Source organism: Zalophus californianus, chromosome 10 (assembly GCF_009762305.2).
Source record: "Zalophus californianus isolate mZalCal1 chromosome 10, mZalCal1.pri.v2, whole genome shotgun sequence".
NCBI classification, from domain to species: Eukaryota; Metazoa; Chordata; class Mammalia; order Carnivora; family Otariidae; genus Zalophus; species Zalophus californianus.
Window position 1 is genome coordinate 70,418,221 of NC_045604.1, and position 21,643 is coordinate 70,439,863.

General features: G+C 56.2%; 1 protein-coding gene and 1 long non-coding RNA gene across 2 annotated transcripts; both read right to left on the bottom strand.

Annotated features, from left to right (window-relative positions):
- Window positions 1–576: 576 nt before the first annotated feature.
- On the bottom strand, window positions 577–2,454 carry LOC113933586 (mastin-like). The gene is given in 6 exon segments (XM_027613861.1): window positions 577–747; window positions 871–1,028; window positions 1,640–1,914; window positions 2,059–2,239; window positions 2,395–2,442; window positions 2,445–2,454. Coding segments are annotated over 6 exon segments (843 nt in total).
- A 4,489-nt stretch (window positions 2,455–6,943) lies between these two features.
- LOC113931832 lies at window positions 6,944–9,861 on the bottom strand. Its single transcript, XR_003522881.2, has 3 exons — window positions 9,692–9,861; window positions 8,910–9,003; window positions 6,944–7,057 (listed from the first exon to the last, which is right to left on the bottom strand). It is a non-coding gene; the product is annotated as an uncharacterized LOC113931832 (long non-coding RNA).
- Between the last annotated feature and the right edge of the window lie 11,782 nt (window positions 9,862–21,643).

Sequence of the window (21,643 nt, forward strand, 5' to 3'; positions counted from 1 at the left end):
ATTTTGACTCGTCACATGGGACTTTTAACATCCAGAAAAGGAGCCGGTGAAAGGGAGGGAATGGTATGTGGCACCAGCCGGCCACACTGTCCAGGAGCAGAGGAGACTCTGCAGAACAGTGGGAAGAGGACCCCGTGGGCGCCCCCCGGACCCCATGCCTCAGCCGTGGCTTAAGTGCGGCTGGAGAGAAGCAGACAGGAAGGAGGAGAGGAGGGAGGGGAGTCTGGGGCTGAGAACGGCACCCCATCCCAGCTGACGTGCTTTTGGGGAGAGAAGCACGGAAACCTGCCCCCGGAACCCTTCCCTCTCCTCTCTGCCTGGCCTGGAGATGCCAGCACCAGGGAACCCAACAGGCGGGCCTGGCCGGCCGACTCCCTGAGCCCCAGATGCATGACAGTCAAGCATGGATGCGCAGGCTTGGAAGGTTTTCCCACCACGTTTAATAAGAATCCAATTCCAGCAGGATTCCTGGGCTTTCCCCACTCTGTACTTCTCACTGGGGGCCTCGTCCCTGCTTCCCTGCGCCCCATAGGGAAAACAGGGTGCTGAGACAAGAGAATGGGGCACCCGTCCCTTCTAGGGTCTGAGGAACAGAGGGACATGCCGGCAGATCCAGGACACGTAGCTCGTGACGCGGGTGTACACCCCAGGGAAGTTGCGGTGACCACAACCTTGGCCCCAGCTCACGATCCCCACCTGGATCCAGGTGCAATTCCAGCGGCACACCAGGGGGCCCCCAGAGTCCATCTGTGGCAAGAGAAGGCCCTCAGTGAGAGCTTCCCTCGTCCCCATGGCTAAGGGAGAGGCAGGTCCCATCCTCCTGGGCTAGAAGGGGACAGAGGAAGTGGCCAGGGCCTCGTAGGGCCTCACCTGGCAGGAGCCCCGGCCCTCGCTCCCAGCACACAGCTTGTCGCCCTTGATGACCTGATCGGTGCTGTCCAAGGAGTTCTGATAGCGGTGATTACACTCCCTGTTCCCCACGATACGAACCTCCACCTCCTGCAGGTGGTAGGGCGGGGACAGCAGCACTGTGGGCAGCAGGAGGAGCTGCATGAGAACCGGGGCTCCTCTTCCCACCACACAGATACTCCTTCCAATCTGTGCTGGGCCTTCCCCTGCCCATCAGGGCACCCCCCCACTGCCGGGCTGGGGTCCAGCACCAGACCTGGTCCTGTTTCCCCATGGCCACCATGCTCAGGATCGGCCACACGGCACCTAAAGGTCCAGGTGCCCATCCAGCTCCAGGACATGCGACCCCCTCACCAGAGTCCAGGCTCCCGTGCCCGTGTCCGCAGCAGAACCCACAGGGCCCCCAGGAAAATTCTGCCTCAACAGCAGAGGAGCTGGGACCTTGGTGGGTCATCCAAACTAAGGAGCCTAGATTTCTTCCCCCATGACGTGAGGGCCCCCGTCTGCCCTCCGACCTTGGTGGCCAGAGTCCACGTGGGATCCGGCAGGGAAACTTGCCTGCCCAGAGCAAGTTCTCAGTTCCTGAGACGTGTCCCAGAAACTTCCCATCCAAAACCCTGGCATCACACCCCACCCACCCTGGGATCCCAGAAGGTGCATGCGGTGGGTCACTTTCCATAAAGGCCCAGCCCCCCAGTCCCTCATCCTTCCTAGTCTCCCTAATACCTACAGTTGTCCATGATGTCACCCCAGCCGGTTACCCAGCACATCTTCCTCCAGGGGATCCTCAGGGAGGCTGCCAGGAGGGAGACCAGGTTCACATCCTCAGAGAGCATCAAGGGGTCCTCCAGTCTCAGCAGTGCGATGTCCGCGCCTCCCTCGGCAGACAGGCTCATGTTGAACTTGGGGTGGCGGATGATCTCGGCCACCCTTTGCAGCTGGTCATGGTCATAGAGTCTCAGCTGCCCGACCCGGATCCTGAAGGCACAAGCCTCCAGGTCGTCCCTGGGGGAGAGGGGAGCCGGGGCTTCTCAGGGCAGGCTGGGGGGCACTCAGAGCTGGGGAGGGCCCCGGAAGCCTGCCCCCGCAGAAGGGCCCCGTGCATGCACACACATACCCAGCCATGGGGATGGGGACGGCATGACTCACGGCTCAACGCAGTGGGCAGCAGTCAGCACCCACTGGGGGTGGATGAGGGAGCCCCCACAGATGTGCTGCCACAGACCATGATCCATACTGTAGAACCTCAGGCTGACCTGCCACGGATACTTCCTGGCTGAGACAGCACAGCCCCCCACGATGCCCACCAGCTCACGCCCTGGGCCGGAGTCTGCAGAAACAAATTGAGGGGCCATCAGGGGCCCAGACAATGACCTTCCCAGAGCTCAGGAAGGGACAAGGGAAGCTTTTCCCTAAGGGACAGTCCCCATTCCCCCTGGCTGAGTCCCAGGAGCCCAGAGCACGTTGGAGGGGATCAGGACTCACCGGGGGTCACAGGCACAGAGCCCCCCAGCCAGGGGAGGGTCAGAACAGCAGCCACAGCATCTGCGAGGGCCTGGGGGCAGAGAGCTCAGACCCCAGCACCAGCTTTCTCCACGGCAGTTCCTTCCTGGGCCGCCCCTCCAGGGCGCCCATTTATCCTAATAACACAGGAAGTGGCCAGGGCGGGCCAGCCTTCTCGGGGGGGACACACTGCGGCCCAACAGGCCTTCTCCTTCCGTGGGGCCGGTGGTCACAGCCTTGCTGTCCTCTGCCAGGCAGGCCGGGCTGGACCCTGGGCAGGCAAAGGAGGAGATCTCCCGGGGCCACACTTTGGGAGTGAGTCCCATCACGAAGGACACGGTCGTGAACTTGATGTCTGCAGAGAGTGAGGAATTTGGTGAAAAGGGGCCTGACCCGGCTGCTGTCTCAGGGAAGGGACTTTAAGGCTGAGGCAGAGATTAAGTTGAAGCCATTCTGCCTTCGGGCTTGGGGCTATTCCGCTGGCCCCCGGTCCTGCTCTCTGGGCCCCAGTCACTCGTGGCGGTGGGGGTGTTCTGAGCAGACTGGCACACTCCACGCCCTGCTTCCCACCAGACATCTTGGGACTGGGATGGACAGAATTCCTGGAACCCCTTCAATGGGAATTGTTCCGCTCTGTCTGGGATTCACGGACGGTGCCCCAGCCGGCCCTGAACTTCCTACCGAGTTGTACTTTATCTTTCTTTTTTTTTTTGTTTAAGATTTTATTTATTTATTTATTTGAGAGAGAGAATGAGAGAGAGAGAGCACATGAGAGAGGGGAGGGTCAGAGTGAAAAGCAGAGGAGCCCGATGTGGGACTCGATCCCGGGACTCCAGGATCATGACCTGAGCCGAAGGCAGTCGCTTAACCAACTGAGCCACCCAGGCGCCCCTGTACTCTATCTTTCTTGCATGGAGAGTGTCTTGGCCTCCCGTGCTCACCCAAGAGAGGGGAAATGAGGGGGGTGTCCAGGGCCTGGGGTCCTCAGGCTGCCAGGAAACTTGTCTGAGACCCCCTGGGAGACCCATTCTCCGCCGGCCTCAGCCACTCCCTGAGGCCCCCACTGTGCCACGAGAAGAGATTAGGTGATGGGGCAGTGACCCCAGGCCCCCAGCCCAGCCCAGGTTGCACTGCAACTGAGCCAGGGAGCCCCCTGCCCCAGGGAGGACAGGGAGATACCGGGAGGCCCACAGGGCCCAGAAGAAAGGATGAGAACCCCAGTCCCAGCCTCAGGGCAGGAGACAGGAGCTCCGTTCTTTTCTGCTCATGCTGGTTTTAGACAAGCAGGGCCAAGGTGCGCAGCCTGGTGTGGGGGACTGGGGAGTCCCAGGGCAGGGCAGGGAGGGTACTGGGGTGATGGGCCTACTCCTGTCCTCTGTCAGGCCCTAGATCTCCGCTCCCTTTAGCAGGGCCCCCCCAGAACAGGGCAGGAGGCACTGGAAAGGGCCTTGGGCCTCGTGCCAGCAGATGCCCGGGGTGGGGACGTGGGGGACCTGCCACGGGTGCAGCTGGATGCAAAGCCTAGAAATGCAAAAAGGGTCTTCCCTCAGAATGAAGGCATCTTTTGAGGAGACCCTGCCTGCCTGGGTAGTTCCAGTTTGAGCCCCAGGGGACATATGTAATGATTCAATGTGAGAATATGCAAAAGTGCAGCCATGGAGGAGGCCGTGGTTCTGGTCATGGGGGGTCACCCCTGGCACGCTCCTGTCCTCTCCAAAAGGCTGAGGGAGGCCAGGGGCCATGCATGGGTCAGCAGGCAAGCACAGGGACGCACGCTTGCACACATGTGCATGCCGTTCTGCGTGTCGTTTGAGGTGAACAACAATCACTTAGAACAGAGCAAACCTCCCTTTAAGAGCCACATTTTAAGTATAACCTCAGGAACAGGATTGCAAAACTTTGCCACCCTTTGAAACAGTTTAGATAAAACTCTTAAAGGAAAATGTTGCAAGAGAGATATTCAGCCAAAGAAATCAAGTATCCTGATAAAGATTACTGTTATCTTTTTTTTGAAAGATAGTATCAAAGACAAAGAGAAGAATGATCCACGGTAACCCAGGATCAACAGTCCAAATGATATCGACCAGGTGACAGAATTGGGAAAGTCAGACTAGGAGGCAGAAGGCGCAGACTCGGTCTTGCCTTCCTGTGGACACCTGTTCTAGAGACAGGCAAGAAAGGGAGAAAAAGAAACAGGGATAGCTGAACAATATAAAATAATAAATTAAGGTGGTAGGAATCAGTCTGAGTATATTGGCGATTGTAATAAACACAGAGCGAGCGAACTTAGTGGTAAAAACAGTGGTATCGAAGGTCGCCCTAAAACACATCCAGATACACGCTGCTTACAAGACAGAAGCAAAAGTTTAAAGGAAAAGGGTAGAAAAAGTTATCGCAGGCAAATGCTAGGCAAAACATAGCATGATTCATTAAAAAGTGTTTTTGATAAGTTGCATTTTGTCAAAATTAAAAACATGCTCATCAAAAAAACACTCAAAGGGAACAGAAGAGCAGGGAAGTTGCAGGCGGGGAAAAAACATTTGCAGAAGACAAAATACTGGGCGCCTGGGTGGCTCAGTTGGTTAAGTGACTGCCTTTGGCTCAGGTCATGATCCTGGAGTCCTGGGATCGAGTCCCACATTGGGCTCCCTGCTCAGCGGGGGGTCTGCTTCTCCCTCTGACCCTCTTCCCATTCATGCTCTCTCTCTCTCATTCTCTCTCTCTCAAATAAATAAAATCTTTAAAAAAAAGAAGAAGATAAAATACTTGTACCCAGAACATATAAGGAATTGTCCAAATTCCATAATGAGAAAACAAAAGTCCAAGTAAAGAAACCCTGAAAAGATTTAAACACTTCACAGAAGGAGCCACGTGAATGGCAAACAGTCATGTGAAAAAGTACTCGACGTCATTCGTCATTAGGAAAATGCAAATTAAGACAAATGCACACCTATGAGAACAGTATTTCAAAAAGCTGATAAAGCCAAAGGTCGGTGAGGACGAAGTTAAACCGGGACGTACCATGAGTGAGGGAGATGAAAGTTTGCATTCACAGAGAAACCTGGATGCAAACATGTAAGACTGGCTTTATGCAAGATCATCTAAAACCTGCAATAGCACAAACACCCTCCAACAGGGAAATTCGTGTAAAAACAACAAAAACTTCAATTAGAAAAAAACAAAACACAGGTAAACAATCAGCGCATCCACGCAATGGAAGGAACAGAGTGAGTCAGGGCAGTTGTGATATGAGTAAGCCTCGAATGCATGATGTTAAGTGAGGAGCCCAGACTGCAAATGCTGTGTGGTCCCATGTACATGACATTCTGGAAAAGGTAAAATTATAGGGCAGAAAACGCATCATCAGCTGCCAGAGGCCAGGGGGACAGAGGGCTCGACAATGAAGTGGCACAAGGGAAGTCTGGAGTGAGGTGATTATTCTCCGACTGTGTGCATTTGTCAGAACTCATAGATCTGCACAGTAAAATGGCTAAATTTTACTGATGTAGATTATACCTCTGTAAACCTGACCCGACAGAGGGAGCATGGAAATAACAATTGTGGAAATCATCATGAAAAATAGGACCATTTAAAAAATCTTATTTAAAAAACAAAAAATAACACCAGGCATGGATATTTTAAAGATGGGTCCTATCAAAATTTTAAGCCATTTATCAGCCCAGTTTTAAACAAGATCTTCCCCCCAAAGGAGGGAAAGTGTGAAACCCACACACTTTCTCCTAAGAAGGCACTGACACTGACCTCACCACCAGACCACTCATTATAAGAAAGGAAAATATAGGGGCGCCTGCGGGGCTCCATCGGTTAAGCCTCCAACTCTTGATCTCAGCTCAGGTCTCGATCTCAGGGTCGTGAGTTGCAGACCTGCGTTGAGCTCCATGCTGGGCGTGGAGCCTACTTAAAAAAAAAAAAAAAAGAAAATACATCAAGTTCCAGAAATTAACAGTTCACACCCACCCCGGTCTACAAGGGATGGTGCCCTGTAACCCAACGGGGTGCATCGCAAAACTCCAGTTTGGTTTATCATTAGAAAATCCATAAATGCAAGTCACCCAGGGACAGACTCAGAAATCTCATGATCATCTCAATAAGCAACTCAACATTGATTCATTATGAAAAAGAATAAATCTCTTAGTAAAGAGTATGAGAAGGAATTTCCTTTACGTTAGTAAAGCACGTCGATAAAAAAAAAAGAGCTTAGGGAAGGTGTCGCCCCAAATGGATAATGATTCAAAGTATCTTCTATAAGTGTCTTCACTTTTATTTAATATTGCATTGAAGTTGTAGCTAGTGTAACAAAAGACGTAAAAGAAAAAAGTCTGTTGCATTTTTTTAAAAGATTTTATTTTTTAACAGAGAGAGAGACAGCGAGAGAGGGAACACAAGCAGGGAGAGTGGGAGAGGGAGAAGCAGGCTTCCCGCCGAGCAGGGAGCCTGATGTGGGACTCGATCCCAGGACTCCAGGATCATGACCTGAGCCAAAGGCAGACGCTTAACGACTGAGTCACCCAGGCGCCCAGTCTGTTGCATTTTTATGTACCACCAGCAAACCCCTGGCAATTCTATTGAGAAGATGCCATTTTCTTATCTGTAGGAGTCATCTGTTCAAAGGGCTGCAAGAATTCTAAAAAGGAATTATAAAAATTATAAGGATATTTTTTCTAATTTTTTTATCATGGTAAAATACACATAACATAATATATATCTTGGGGCCGCCTGGGTGGCTCAGATGGTTAAGCGTCGGACTCTTGATTTCGGCTCAGGTTGTGATCTCAGGGTCCTGGGATCGAGCCCCAAGTGCGGTGCCAAGCTCAGTCAGTGGTCTGCTTGGGATTCTCCCTCTGCCCCTCCCCCTGCCCTCTCTCTCAAATAAATAAATATTTAAAATATATATATTAAACATTTTAAGCTTACGGTTCAGCGGCATTAGATCTATTCCTAATGTACAACCATCACCACCATCCACCTCCAGAACTTTTTCATCTCACAAATTGAAGCTCTGTATTAAACAGCTCCCCCCACCCGGTGCCTGCCCCCCGATCTACTCTCCGTGTCTGTGGATTTGATGACTCCAGGGACCTCAGAGAAGTGGGATTGTGCAGCATCTGTCCCTTTATGTCTACGTCTGGTTCATTTCATGTTGAAATTAGAATAGTCACATCCTCCAGGCTCATCATGTTGGAGCAGGTGTCAGAACCCCCGTTCTCCAAGTTCAATCACTGTCCCCTATGTGGACAGACCACGTTGTGTGTACCATTCACCTGGCAGTGGGCACTCCCTTGCTCCCACCTTTCAGCACCTGTGAACACACTGCTATGAATGTGGGGGAGCTCCTAGGACAGACTTTTGAGGAGACCTAAACTGATGGAGAGAGATTCCGTGCACAGAAGGACAGTATGTCATGGAGACGTTAATAGTTCTAGATTCAATGTGATTCCGATGTAAATCCTAAGGGGGCCTTTTCATTGATGTTGATGAGATTTCTTAGAAGTAATACAGAATGCTACGGGCCACCAATAACATGGGCAGTTCTGAGGAAGAACAGGAGGGAGGGATGCCCTCACTACAAACCAGGACTTACCGTGACGACCTGTCAGATTAATTCTAGGTGGTGTCCACACTGGGCTAAGCATCACAGGGATCACTAGCTGGATTCTAAGTTGGCACCACGGCACGGTGATGCTGAGCACATCGTGTTACCCCTCCGAGCACCCGTTTCCCCCACCAGAGGCTTGACAGATCTCCTGAGTTTCTCCCCGTCCTGGGACCAGTGCTCATTATCAGTCTTCCAGTCAATCAAAAAACATTTACTGAGCCCAGCACTGTGCCAGTCACAGGACCATGAGAACACAACGAATAAAAGGGACAGAGGGTCTGCCCTAGTCTGGGTTGGAGAATAAGATCATTGGAAATAGTGCTAAACACAGTGAAGAAAGAAAGCAGGGAACAAATGGGGCATGGGTAAATTAGGCTCCGTCTCAGGGAAGGCATCGCTGAAGGGTTGGCATCTGGCAGGTACCTGGAAGATTGTAAAGAACCCCATTCTTGGGTGCCTGGGTGGCTCAGTCGTTAAGCGTCTGCCTTCGGCTCAGGTCATGATCCCAGGGTCCTGGGATCGAGTCCCACATCGGGCTCCCTGCTCAGCAGGAAGCCTGCTTCTCCCTCTCCCACTCCCCCTGCTTGTGTTCCTGCTCTCGCTGTCTCTCTCTGTCCAATAAATAAATAAAATCTTTAAAAAAAAAAAAAAAGAACCCCATTCTTGATTCCCAGAGTGGGGAGCCCCTGCTTCCCCATCTCCCTTCTCTCCTCCTATTTGTGGTCACCAGTTGTCCTTAAGACAAAAGGACACCCTTGGGGACAGGAGGCTTGCACCTGGGGGTGAGGACATCTGTCTTCCCTCTGAGGACCTGAGGTGGCCGTGGGATGCCCGATGAAAGGTGGAGAGAAGCCGGCCTCGGGGAGATTCTCACGCTTACCGGGCCAGAGAGAAAGTGCACCTGCTTCGGAAGTGGGCGTATCAGAACAGCTGGACAGCGGTCTCCACAGACGTTCTGGAATGTTTTCCTCTGCCTAGGATGCATTCGAAGTGCCCCAGGTAGACATGAGACCCCCGAAAATGCTGAGATTGGGTTTTCCACCAACAAGTAGTTCCGTTTCATATGACGTGTGAAACAGTTGTGTGACACGCACAGCTCATCCAAGAGAAGCTAAGTGGACGTTCACAGGCTCCCCCATACCAAGACCCCCCTCATCTTAAGATGAGAGATCCCCAGACCCGGTGCTGGGTCCCCTCGCAGAGGCCACCTGGATGCCCTCCCACCTTGCCCCAGACACGGTTCGGGCTCATCAGACACCAGGCAGCCGTGAGCTTCACCCCGCCTGAGCCCGACCCCACTGCATCACGGCCACCAAGGAGCCACACAGCCTCAGGGAAGATGCCGTGAGGCCAGTGCAGCCGAGACCCGAGGAGAGAACCCAGTGTCCAGCTCAGGACAGAGAGCGGCCGGTCCTTCTCCACGTGGGGCTCTCAGCACCGCCCCTGGCCCAAAGGTGGGGAGTCTGGGGTCAGTCAGAGACCAGCCCAGGAACCGCAGGGACGGGGCAGACACCCCTAGCCCCTCCCTCTCTCCCCCCACACCCTCAGCAGCCTGGCTGGGCTCGCTGTTTCCGGGTACCAGGGTCATCCCCCCCGCCCCCCGGTTGAATGCCCATAAGTGACCAGCAAGACGTGCTCCTTTGTCCAGGGGCCAGGACTCACGCTTGAAGTCTCCTTTGCTCTGGTCAACGCTGCTCAGTCCACAGGGTCTGGGGATTCCACTGAAGACCCGGGGACATTGGGTTTTAACTAAGAAAAGGACACAACACCCAAGGAGTTGGGGATGGGGGGCTGAGGAGGCCGTTAGCACCCTGGGCTGGGTTAGGGTTAGGTTCCTGCCTCTCCGGCCTCAGACACACAGGAAGTGTGGGGTGGGGGTTTGGCAGAGACGTGGGCACCCAGACCCCAGTGGCTCCTATGAGCTCACAAACCCCATTTGTTAGTTTTCAGGAATTTGGCAGTGTAACTGTTAAACACAGCCGTTAATAAAAATAAATCATATCAATTGCTCATTTAAAACATGAGGGGCACCTGGCTGGCTCAGTCGGTGGAGCATGGGACCCTTGATCTCGGGGTCGTGAGTGCGAGCTCCACGTTGGGTGTAGAGATGACTTAAATATAAAATCTTAAAACAGACAAACATGATATTGGGAACGGGGACAGACATCTGGAAGTCACAGACAAACCTCACAGCTGAATCAAACGACAAAGGGAAGATCAGGGCAAAGGACGTCAGGAATGAGTTCTGGGGAAGAAAACGTGTGTTTGTTTAATGAATGTAGCCTCTCGTCCTTTTATTTATTTGTTTTTTATTTCTCTACTGAGATTTCTTAGGTTTTCATTAACTGTGTGTTTTTCTTTGCGTTGTGGAGCAGTTTGAACAGCTACCTTATAGGTCTCGGCGGGTCCAGCATCTGTAGTCTCAGGCCCGCCTCCACCAGCTCTTACCCCTGAGACCAGGGACACCAGCCTGGCCATGTTCCAGACCCAGGTGTGCCAGCTGCAGCCTACACTGACTCACAGCTGAAGCAGAAGCCTCGTGCCCCACAGGAAGGGAGGTGCTCGAGGCCGGGCCAGCCAGGACAAGCGAAAAACCTCAGAGCAAGCCTCAGGGGGAACTGGCCGCCCCCCCACCCCACAACCCTAAGATTCTTCCAATTAGCCAGCCCTGCCCCCTCCCTGGGAGGAGCACTTGGCTGCCTTTGGGTGGGCCCCGGAGGAAAGGCAAGTCACGTGACATCCCGGAAGGTGTCTCCAGGGGTCCTGGCCCACGGTCCGCCTCCAATGGGGGCTCTGCTGTGAGTGCGGACCCGCTCCCGGAGCAGGTGCTGGCAGTGGGATGGCCGAGTCAGCAAGCCAGATCCAGGGAGGCCGGCGCAGACCCCCACGAGGGCTGTGCAGGTTGGGGTGGGGGCCCAGCCTCAGGGCACCTCAGGGCAGCCTCAGGTCTCTGGGGGGGTCTCAGGTGCTTCAGGCCACGTCCACCGGTAGACCCCACAATCTAATGGGGTCTTTGCCTGTCATTCCAAGACGTCCCCAGGGGCCTTCAGAGTCGGGAAGGTCTCACTCTGTGGCTTGTCTGGGGATTGCTCAGCGAGGCAGGGACTGCAGGGCACAGACCAGGGACCTCGGACATCACCGAGGCCACAGAGTGCCCACTCTCTGGGGAGGGGGGTCGCACCTCCACACTCTCCTCCCCTCCAGCCCCAACCCGGGGCCCTGAAGATTCCCACCACATGGTGCCCTCCTCCTGCCCTGAGCCTCGGGCACCTTGTCCCTGGGGGCAGTTCCGTCCCCTGGACAGATGGTGGGGAAGGGAGACAGTGGCCTCAGTTCTCACAAGTGGGCCTCGCCATCCCCTGGAGCTGACTCTCCAGAATCCAGAGCTTGTGGATGCTACCGGGTGGGGCAGGCTGGTCAGGCGAGATCCGTGGGCACCTCCAGGTCCCAGATGGGACTGGCCTTCCCCAGCCAGAGTCCTCAGCCTCAGGGGGAGAGAAATCCAACAGCTAAAGGGACTCTCCACTGGGGAGGACCCATCCCGGGTGGGCCTCCGGGATGGAGGAGACCCTCCATCGCTCTCCTATAGTCTGCGCCGTTGCCCACGTCCACCATGCTCGGGATCGGCCACATGGCACCTAAAGGTCCGAGGGCCCATCCAGCTCCAGGACGCATGACCCCCTCGCCAGAGTCCGGGCTCCCATGCCCGTGTCCACAGCAGAACCCACAGGGCCCCCGGGAAAATTCTGCCTCAGCAACAGAGGAGCTGGGACCTTGGTGGGTCACCCAAACTAAGGAGCCTGGGATTTCTTCCCCCATGACACGAGGGCCCCTGTCTGCCCTCCGACCTTGGTGGCCAGAGTCCAGGTGGGATCCGGCGGGGAAACTTGCCTGCCCAGAGCAAGTTCCCAGTTCCTGAGGTGTGTTCCAGAAACTTCCCGTCCAAAACCCTGGCATCACATCCCACCCACCCCGGGATCCCAGAAGGTGCATGCGGTGAGCCACTTTCCATAAAGGCCCAGCCCCCCAGCCCCTCATCCTTCCTAGTCTCCCTAATACCCACAGATGTCTGCGATGTCACCCCTCCACCAACATTGCCCCAGACGCCAGCGCCTGTCTCCTGAGGGGCCTCAGGCAAGAGCGTGTCACCCAGGATGAGGGCTGCCCTTCCCCAGGGGGACTGGGCGACATTTCCCCAGGGGGCCGCCCCACCTTCACTCCCCCTAGTGCGCCCCGCGAGCCCCTGCTGAGCCAGCCTCGCCTGAACTTGGCACACTTGGGCTTTTGATTTTTGCCAATCTGCTGTCTAGATAATAGGATCTCAGTGTGACTTTAATTTGCTTTTCCTTCCAGGTACTTTTTTTTTTTACTTGAGAAAAGGATGAAACTCCTATTGGAAGTTATAGTTGCTGTTCATCTAGGAAGACGGGGGAGGGGTGTCTGCAAGCTGGCTGTGCCCCATCCAGACGGTTCTGCCAGGCGTCTCTCTGGTCTCTTCGTGGGAGGGTCTGGACCCCCAACAAGCCCGAAGTGCCACCTTCTAAACAGGATGCTGTGCTGTCATCATCAGCCTGGAAATTTACATGTGAAAAGCACCGCCGAGGGCCACGGGGCCGGCCGGGCGCCTGTGTGGTGGGCAACGTCGCAGGAAGGGTAGTGTGGTGGCAGACACATGTCATTACACACTTGTCAGAGCCCCCAGGATGCGCAGCACAAGGAGCCGCCCTAACGCCCAGGGGGTGTAGCTGGTAAGATTCTATCATCGTCCACCGACCGTAACAAGAGTAGCGCAGGAATGACTGGTGTTCAAAGTAAGGACAGCCGTGTGCACGGGAACCCGACTTTCCATGCCCAGTATTTCTAGGAACCTAACAATGCTCCAAAAAATAAAAGCTATTCTAATTTTTAAAAAATCTATTAGAAAAAGAAGAAGAAGGTCTGAGGTGGGCTCCAGGCACAAGGAAGAGCTGCAGAGGGAAGGCGGGAACTCCGTGGGACCAAACTGGAGGCCGGGAGGCAGGGGCAGCTAGGAGTCCTCAGGGGGAGGAGGTGGTGGGAGCAGTCCTCTGTCTCCACCTTCAGCCCCCAGCGCCCACGCGAGACAGTGCTGGCGACCCCGGGTTGGCCTGCCCGGCCTCACCTTCCCTGGGAGGTGGGAAGGAGGCCCAAGGACAGTCTGGCATCCGTGAGGACACCTGGCACGTCCCAGGGACACATCCACGGGCTGTGACTAATGCCGCAGGTGTGGAGAGACCGGGGCAGAGGGAGGAACTGGGGCCCCCGATGCCCTGAGCACACAGGATGTGGTGCAAAACTGCAGGAGAGGGGGCAGGTCTCTCGCCGGACCCTCACACGTCCCACCCCCTACTGTGTGCCACCCTCCGTCACACCTGTCTGTGTAGCGCCCCTCTGCGGGGGCCTGGGGCAGTGGCACCCTGGGCCAGCTCTAGTTGAAGCAGAAAGAGATTTCACGAAAGCATGTCAGTTGGTGGTGCAGAGCCTCCCCCTGTGGGGACAGGGGCACATGGGCTCCCAGCTCCCTTTCCCAGAGCGGTGGTTGGAATGGTGTCCTCTCCAAGTCATGTCCACCCAGAACCCCAAAATGTGACCTTCTTCAAAAAACAGGGGCCTTTGCAGATGTCACTAAGTCAAGGTCAGGCTGGAGGACGGTGGGCCCCAGCTGCAACGATGGTGTCCCGGGAAGAGTAGGAGACATAGAGGCATGGGTGGACGGATGCGTCCACAGGCGGCGCGGCAGCTGGGAGAAGCGTGGAAAAGATTCTCCCTCAGAGCTGCTCGAAAGAACCAACCTTGGTTTCAGACTTCTGGCCTCCAGGACCGTGAGAAAGTACATTCTGTTCTTCCAAACCACCCCGTTTGTGGTACTTGGTTAGGGCAGCCCCAGGAAAGTAGCACTGGAACCTAACGGTGGGGACAGCCCCGGAGTAAAAGGATGTGTCCCACAGAGGCTGGGATGGCTCCCGGTGACACAGGACAGCCGAGGCCAGGCACTGAGGGGGGATGGCTCTCAGGGACAGAAGAGGGGGTGGGCAGAAGCCGGAGGCGCCCCCTGTTTCCTGTGCCACAGCGAGCGGGTAGAGTGTGAGGTCTTGCGTGACTGTAGTGACTATACGTTTGTCCAAAAATCCTCACGTTGTCCACTTAAAATTGGTGAATGTGATTGAATTAAACCTCAGTAAAGCTGCCCTTTCTTTAAAAGGAGAGAAACCACAAAGTGACTGGAAACCAGGAGGCATGGCCCTCGGAAGCTGCGCTACGTTATTTCAGCTGAGAATGACAGAAATGGATCGATTTCCCATGTTGTTGGCATGCTGGGCACATCGATGTAATCTCTGCCCCAGCCCCCACGGTGTTCCGTGTCCTCGATGTGTGACTGCATCTAGGGCCCACCGGATAACCCAGACTCAGTTCCTCTCAAGACCCTTCATCATGTAGTTTGCTGCATGATGTCATTCCCACCGCTTCCAAAGATTCGGATCCAGACATGTCTCTATGGGGCCACCATTCAAACTGCTCCAGTGTGGTGGGACCAAGCATGTTCACCTGATCTGGAAAACAATACAGCATGCCTGGTGAAGTGAGGGGGACCTGTGCTCTAGCCCGACATTGCCTCCTGGGCTGCAGACAGCCCAGAGAAGATTCCTGTGTGGAGGATAAGACCCTGGATCATCAGAGCAGGGGAGCACCCTAGAGAAGAGGGAGCAACAAAGCAGGTGTTCACTCAGCCACGTAGCTAGACCCCAAAGGCATCATGTTCAATGAAAGGAGGAATCCCCAGAACAAGAATTTCCAACCGGAGCTCCGCTTGGAGGGAACTCGATCCAAGAGGAGGACTCAGAGCAAACACCTCGGGCAGGGCAGGCAGGTGGGGATGTGGGAAGGGAGGCGGGGAGGTGGGGGGGCAGGTGCGGAGGACATCCTGCCCCAGCGCCTACTGCACAGATTTCCACCAGAGGCACAGCTAAGGAAGGTGGGGATATCTGGGCGCATCTAACACTACTCAGGAATATAAAGTCCAACACCGGGGCGCCTGGGTGGCTCAGTGGGTTCAACATCTGCCTTTGGCTCAGGTCATGATCCCAGGGTCCTGGGATCGAGTCCCGCATCGGGCTCCCTGCTCAGTGGGGAGCCTGCTTCTCTCTGTCCTCCCCCCCTTTGTGCGTTCCCTCTCTGTCTCTTAAATAAATAAATAAAATCTTTAAACAAATAAAGTCCAACACTTAAAGCCCAGCACAAGGAGCCTCTGGGCCCTGATTCATCCCCCTTCCTAGGGTGGGAGGAATATTGGAACACCAGAGCCTTGTGCGCAGACGTGACCAGCAGCACAGCTTGGACTACAGGTGTCCGTGAGAACCTTGGGTGCAAAGATGGAACTTTCCCTGCTCCAGTCCCTGGTCTGTTGATTCAGCCCACTCAGTGGAGACCTTTCAGCAAGGGTTTGGCGGACTCACTCATTCATCCCTTAAACACTCACTGCGGAGCCAGCCTCTGTCAGGCACTGTCCTAGACTCTGGGAATATGAAGTGAGCAAAGAAACAAAAGTCCCTGGTCTCCTGGAGTGTGAAAAGTCTACTGTGGGAGACCGAAACCTAAACAAGATTAACAAGCGTGTGCAGCCGGGGACAGGCTGCTGCAAGCCTCCAAAAGCTTGACCAGTGCTGTGGGCATTTTACGTTCCAAAAATGCCTTACACCAATTGAGCGTGCCTCCCTGAGCACCCACCCCCGTGCACACAAACGTAAGCAGTTTCTGGAGCCCCTCAAGGCCGACGGAGAAGCTCCAGTCGGCGGTGGACGGTATTTACAGCGCCTGTCGATCGCCACCCTGGGAGTCCCAGGAGCCCAGCCGCTGGGGGCCCCGCGGCCAGGTGTTAGGGGACCTGGTCCCACCTGCAGCCCAGCTTGGCCACGCCCCTCCTGCCCGGGGCCCGCGGGCCCGGCCGCCCCCGTGTGGTCATGAGGAGGTACTGCAGGACTGTCGTTTTAAGCCGCAACAGGTCAGTGTGCGCGCAGGTCAGGCATCGGAGGTCAGGGGGCGCAGGTCAGGGCGCCGTGGTCAGTGCGTGAAGGTCAGGGCAGAGGTCAGGGGCACAGGTCAGTGCGCGCAGCTGGGGGCAAGCAGGTCAGGGCGCAGAGGTCAGTGCGTGGAGATCAGAGTGCGCAGGTCAAGGCGGCAGGTCAGGGCGCAGGAGGTCAGGGCGCTCAGGGGTCCTGGAGCAGAGGACAAGGAATGCAGGTTAGGGCACTTAGGTCAGGGTGCCGAGGTCAGTGCCCCGCGGTCCTGGTGGAAGCTTGTCGCCATGTCCCCACGCTCCACAGCCTACCTGCAGACGAAGCTCTGGGCTCAGGTCCCCGGTGCCCTGGGAGGGGTCGCCACTGGCTCCCCGCGGTGCCCAGCCTGGGGGCAGCTGTACTGCCGTCCCCCCAAAGCACCAGCCTTTCTAGGAGCCCTTGGAGGGCAGGGCCGCGTCTTGGTTCGTCTCTGGACCCCCGGGGGCATGGGCGGAGATGGCGCCTGGTGCAGAGTGGGCACCCATCCCCCACCAGCCTGAACAGAAGACTGCCGCCCCCCCCCCACCCCGCCCCGGGTGAGGGCGCCAGGCCTGCGGGACGCGGCCGGCAGGGAGCGGCAGAGAGCACTGCTCCTGGAAGGGTCCTGACCCTGAGCGCCCCTGAGTCCCGGTTCCTGGCTCCACGTTTTTTCTTTAAATGTGATCAAATGTTTAGTTGAGACCTGGGCTAAAAACAAAATCTGTATAGCACTAGCAGAAATGGAAGACCAGTGTCCCTGGTCATAAATAGAAACCCCACCCAAAAGTGAGCCCGGTGAAAACCAGGTATTGTTGCTAGACTATGTACTGCTGTCAGGGGGTAACCAGGCCTCCTCCAGCCCAGCATTTGGGAAGGAGAGGAGACCAGTGAGCCTATGGTTTTCCCAGAGGGAGCTCTCTCCGATGCACTCCGGAACCATAATGCTGGGTAAGGTAGAAGCAGACGCCCTTGGCAATGCCTCTCCTGGGCTCAGGTCAGAGTCTATAAATCAGAGGCAAGGGGACATCCCAGGGAGGGGCTAAGATAGGGTCCTGCTCGCAGACTTCAGTGACACAGGGTGGCCGACCTCCTCACATCCTCACTGGATTCACTGGTCTAGTCCCTGCAGAAACCACATGGATCCTGGTGGATGTTTGGATGCCGTGCTGATGTGTTTACTAGGACAGATCAACAGCACTGGCACTTGGGATGTGGCTATTAATGTGGCGAATGTGTTCTTTCCAAACGTCGTCAGAAAGGAGGAGAAGGACAGTGGGAAGGACAGTGGTACGCACCCATGGCCTTGCCCGCGATCACGTGGCCGTCCTGCAGCGCATCCCATTGGTCCTCTACGCTGATGACATCGTGATTGTTGGACTGATGCACACGCCCTCTGGTAAGACACACGCCTGCCACGGGTGTGATTCATGGGTGAAGTTTTTAAGATATTGTGCCTTGGAGTGTGTTGGGTGAGACATCCCTTCCAAGAGGAAGCACAGCTTATATGTTGCACCTCCTGCCACTAAAAAAGAGGCACGTTTGGGTTTGGGAAGCAGGGTACTACCACTCTAGGGAATACTGCTACAACCCAGCGACCCCGATGCCCTGCCTCCTCACACCCACAGTCTCCATCTCACCCTGGGTGGGCCTCAGTTTCCCCAACAATGCATTTATCACCTGCTGACTTCCAGGGGAGCCCAGAACAAGAATCTACAACAGACCCAGGCCAGCACTAGCGACCCCGATGCCCAGGCTCAATGACCTGGCACCGTGAGGGTCATGATCTTACCAGGGTCTCACGGACAGTCAGGGTAGACTTGGCCCTAAAACTCTGTAGTCTGTGGCTTGTGGCCCACCCAGACCCCATGAACATTCAGCATGCAGGATCTCTGGGGCTGGGGCACAGGCTGGGCTTTCTCAGCCCTCCCTTCCCCACCCCACACCCCTACTCCGGCCAGGAGACCTGTCCCAAGCTATGCAGGGGCCCTCCCAGGGCCTGGCTCTCAGCCTCAGGCGTCTGGCTATTGCAGAATGTTCCTGCTTCCTGCTGCAGGTTCCTCCTGCCTGGCTCTGGGAGCCTGTTCCTTCCTGGATGACATGGCAACCAATCAGCTGGGCTCCCCTAGCTCTGAGCCCTCTCAGGTAGAGGCCCCCCATCTGAGAACCCCACACCCTGCGCTCACTCAGCATGCCTGCCCTAAGGCTCTTGACGATTACTAGGCACCTGAACCGCGACCCGAATAAAATGCTGCCCCTGCCCAGGGTGGGGGGTCCCCTCTGCCACGTGCCCGCACTTCTCCGGGGAGCTACCCAGCCCCCTGCTCCCGGCCCCCTCGCTCTCCCACCATAGGCCGCCAGAGGGCACCATTTAGACAGCAGCCCCACGGTAGACGCTGCCTGGCTGGCGGGACCCAGGCATGCACAGTGACCGTCAGGCCCGCGAGCACCTTCCAAGGTCTCAGAGCCGCGGGGAGGGTGTCTCAGTCTGCCTGGCCATCACCACAGATGCCACAGCCTGGGCCTTAAGCAACAGACACTCCTCAGAGTCCTCGGGCAAGAAATCTGAGATCAGGGTGCCCGGGTGGCTGGGTTCTGGTGAGTCCTTCCCTGGCCTGCAGACACTGTGTTCACACAGAGGAGAGAGAGAGACAGCGACCTCTCTCTTCCTTTTCTTACCAGGATCAGGGGCCCACCCTGTGACCGCACTTAACCTTAATGACCTCCTGGACGCTCTGCCTCCAAATACAGTGGCACTGGGGGTTGGGGCCTGAACACATGGATTTGGGGGACGCAGTTTAATCCCACACAGAAGCTGTGAGAACCCAGCTGGGCCACACACACCCTGACTGATGGTGGAACCTGGGCAGGCGAGGGCCTCAGGACAGCGGGCTTAGGACCTGCTCCCCAAACTCTCCTGGCACACACCTGCCCTGTGGGGACCCCGCCCTGTGCCTCCTGGGCCCTGCCCTGCCTCCCCACACCCACAGTCTCCATCTGACCCTGGGTGGGCCTCAGTTTCCCCTCTGTTTATCCCTGATCTTGATCCCTCTTCTGTGAGTCGTTGGTCTCTGGTCTTCTTCGGCCAACCAGCTTTTCAGGCTTTGGTATTTTTCTGATTGGTGTTGGTGAGTGCTTTCTTTATTAAAGTTACTTAGCTTTCCTTTTTTTTTTCTTAAGATTTTATTTTTAAGTAATCTCCACACCCAACGTGGGGCTCAAACTCAACCCTGAGATCGAGTCACATGCTCTACCGACTGGAGCCATTCACGTGCCCCAAAAATGTGGGGTTTTTTTTTTTTTAAACGCATTGCGTTTAGTGACCCGGTCATCAGCAGCTAAACACACCTCCAACTGCTCCCATCTAAACACCAGACAGAACTCCCTCCTTGACCCTGTTCCCCTGCTCCCTAGCCCCTGGCTGTGGTCTCCAGGATGGGTTTCCGGTCCTCCCCGCCGCCACCGGCACCCCCACAGCCCCAGCTGACTTCCTCAAGTCACCAGCAACCACCACGGGGTGGTTGTGGTGTCCTGGCAAGACCTCAGGGCTTTTGTGTTGTTGTTGTTGTTGTCGTAAAAATACATAGTAACCTAACACTTGCCACTGTAACCATTTCAAGTGAACAGTTTGGAGGCCTTTGGTGTGAGTGCAGTGCTGTGCGGTTCCAGAACACGGGCTCCCCCGAGAAGGGAGCTCTGCCCACGAAGCACACACTTCCCACCCCCAGCCCCCTGGAACCACCAGCCTGCATTTGTCCCTGGACATTTCACACGCGTGGACTCCTACACCGCGTGGCCTCCACGCCCGAATTCTCTCACTCTGCATGCTCTCGAGGTTCATCCCGGTCGCGGCAGGCGCCAGGGCTTCATGCCGTCATGTGGCCTCGCGGGTGTCCACTGTCTGGCCAGACCCGGCTGTGTATCTGCATATGCACTGACAAAACTATATTTTTCCGTGTCATGACTGTTCCGAGTAGTGGCGTGAGCATGTATGGGCCTGCTTATGTAGGAGCACCTGGTTTCAATTCTTTGGAGTTTACACCTCCGAGTGGAATGTCTGGGTCTTACAGGATGGGGCTCTCAATGCTAAATGCAAATGGGAACAGCAGGGCCATGCTGGTATCGCCTGACCTCCCAGCAGCCTCCACCCCGCTGTTCAGCTCTGGCTCTCCTCAGCACACCTCTGTGCACCCACCGCTCCGCAGGCTCCCTGGAAGGACCCCGGGCCACAGGCTGTAACTGCTGGTGTCCAAGGCCCAATGCAGGCCTTGCCCCCTGGGTGCATCCTCTCCTGGGTCACCCCCTCCATCCCTGGGCTTCGATATCCCTGCACACGACGATGCCCAGGTCTGCACCTCCAGGGGTGTCTTGTGGTACCCGGAACCCAAGGGGCCCCAAACTGGGCTCCTGCTCACTGCCGATCCCACGGACCTGCAGACCCCAGCATCCCCAGTGGTGCTGCCAGTCACCAGCTGCCCAACCTCAAGGTTGGGGTGTCACCCTTAACTTGCCCTGTTCTTCCTGCTCCCGAGCACGAGTCCCAGACATCCCTCCACCCACCAGCCTCTCTCCCCTTCCATGACCAAGCCACCAAATTTCTTGCCCCCAGATTCTGCCAGGAGCCAGCGAGCTGGTCTCCCTGTTGGTCCTGCCCTCTCCAGACTGTTGTGCACACCCTGTGATCTTCCTAGCAGATGGGGGTGCAAGCCCACCCGTGTTACTAAAATGCTTCCCATCCCCCACTCCCGCAGGACAAAGAATTCCTTCCTGGACCCCCTTTCCTGTCCTCCTAGCCTGGCCCTTCCTAATCACTCCCGGCCCACCTCCCTAACTGTGTCCCTTGCCATCACCCTCCGGACCCTCCCAGCACCCGCCAGGATGTTGCCTCCTCCAGGAAGGCTGCCCTGACCTGTGAGAAAGCACGAGGGCCCTTCCTCTCCCGCCCAGTTGTGCGAATCTCATTTGCAGGGCAGGCCCTCTTTGCAGGGCCATCTCCTCTCTGGACTGTCAGCCCCGGAGGCACAGGGACAGTTCTCACTTGTGGCCCCTGATACCCCGTTCCCAGCTGTGCCCCCAGCACGAGCACACACTCAGTAAGTGTATCTGTGTCGAAGGCGCCAGAGAGTACATGGGTGGGGGGAGGCATCTCAGGGCATTGAGCTCATTCCCTTGGAGAAGGCACACCTGCAATGAGTCAGCCACAAGGCCTGCCCGGTGGGAGCTGGCTGGTGGGCGGGCCTGGGGAGTGGCAGCCGTGGCTGTCAGGCCCTGGGAGAAGCCCTGGTGGACAGGGCCCCTGGGAACGGGCAGCACAGTGGTTGTGGCGCTGTGGCTGAGCCGCCCTCCCTCCCTTGGCGCTCTGGACAGTGTGACTTGCCCCCCTGAGGCTGCACCCCGCCTCAGGGATGGGCCACAGTGACTGAGACCCGGCTCCCCTGCGGCGATGCACCTTGGTCCTGAGCATCACTGGGACCTGGTGCCGGGAGTGTGGAGACAGAGCACCAGGAAACTGGGAGTAGACATGGACAATGGTTGGAGCACTTGGGTATCCTCACAGGATGTCAGA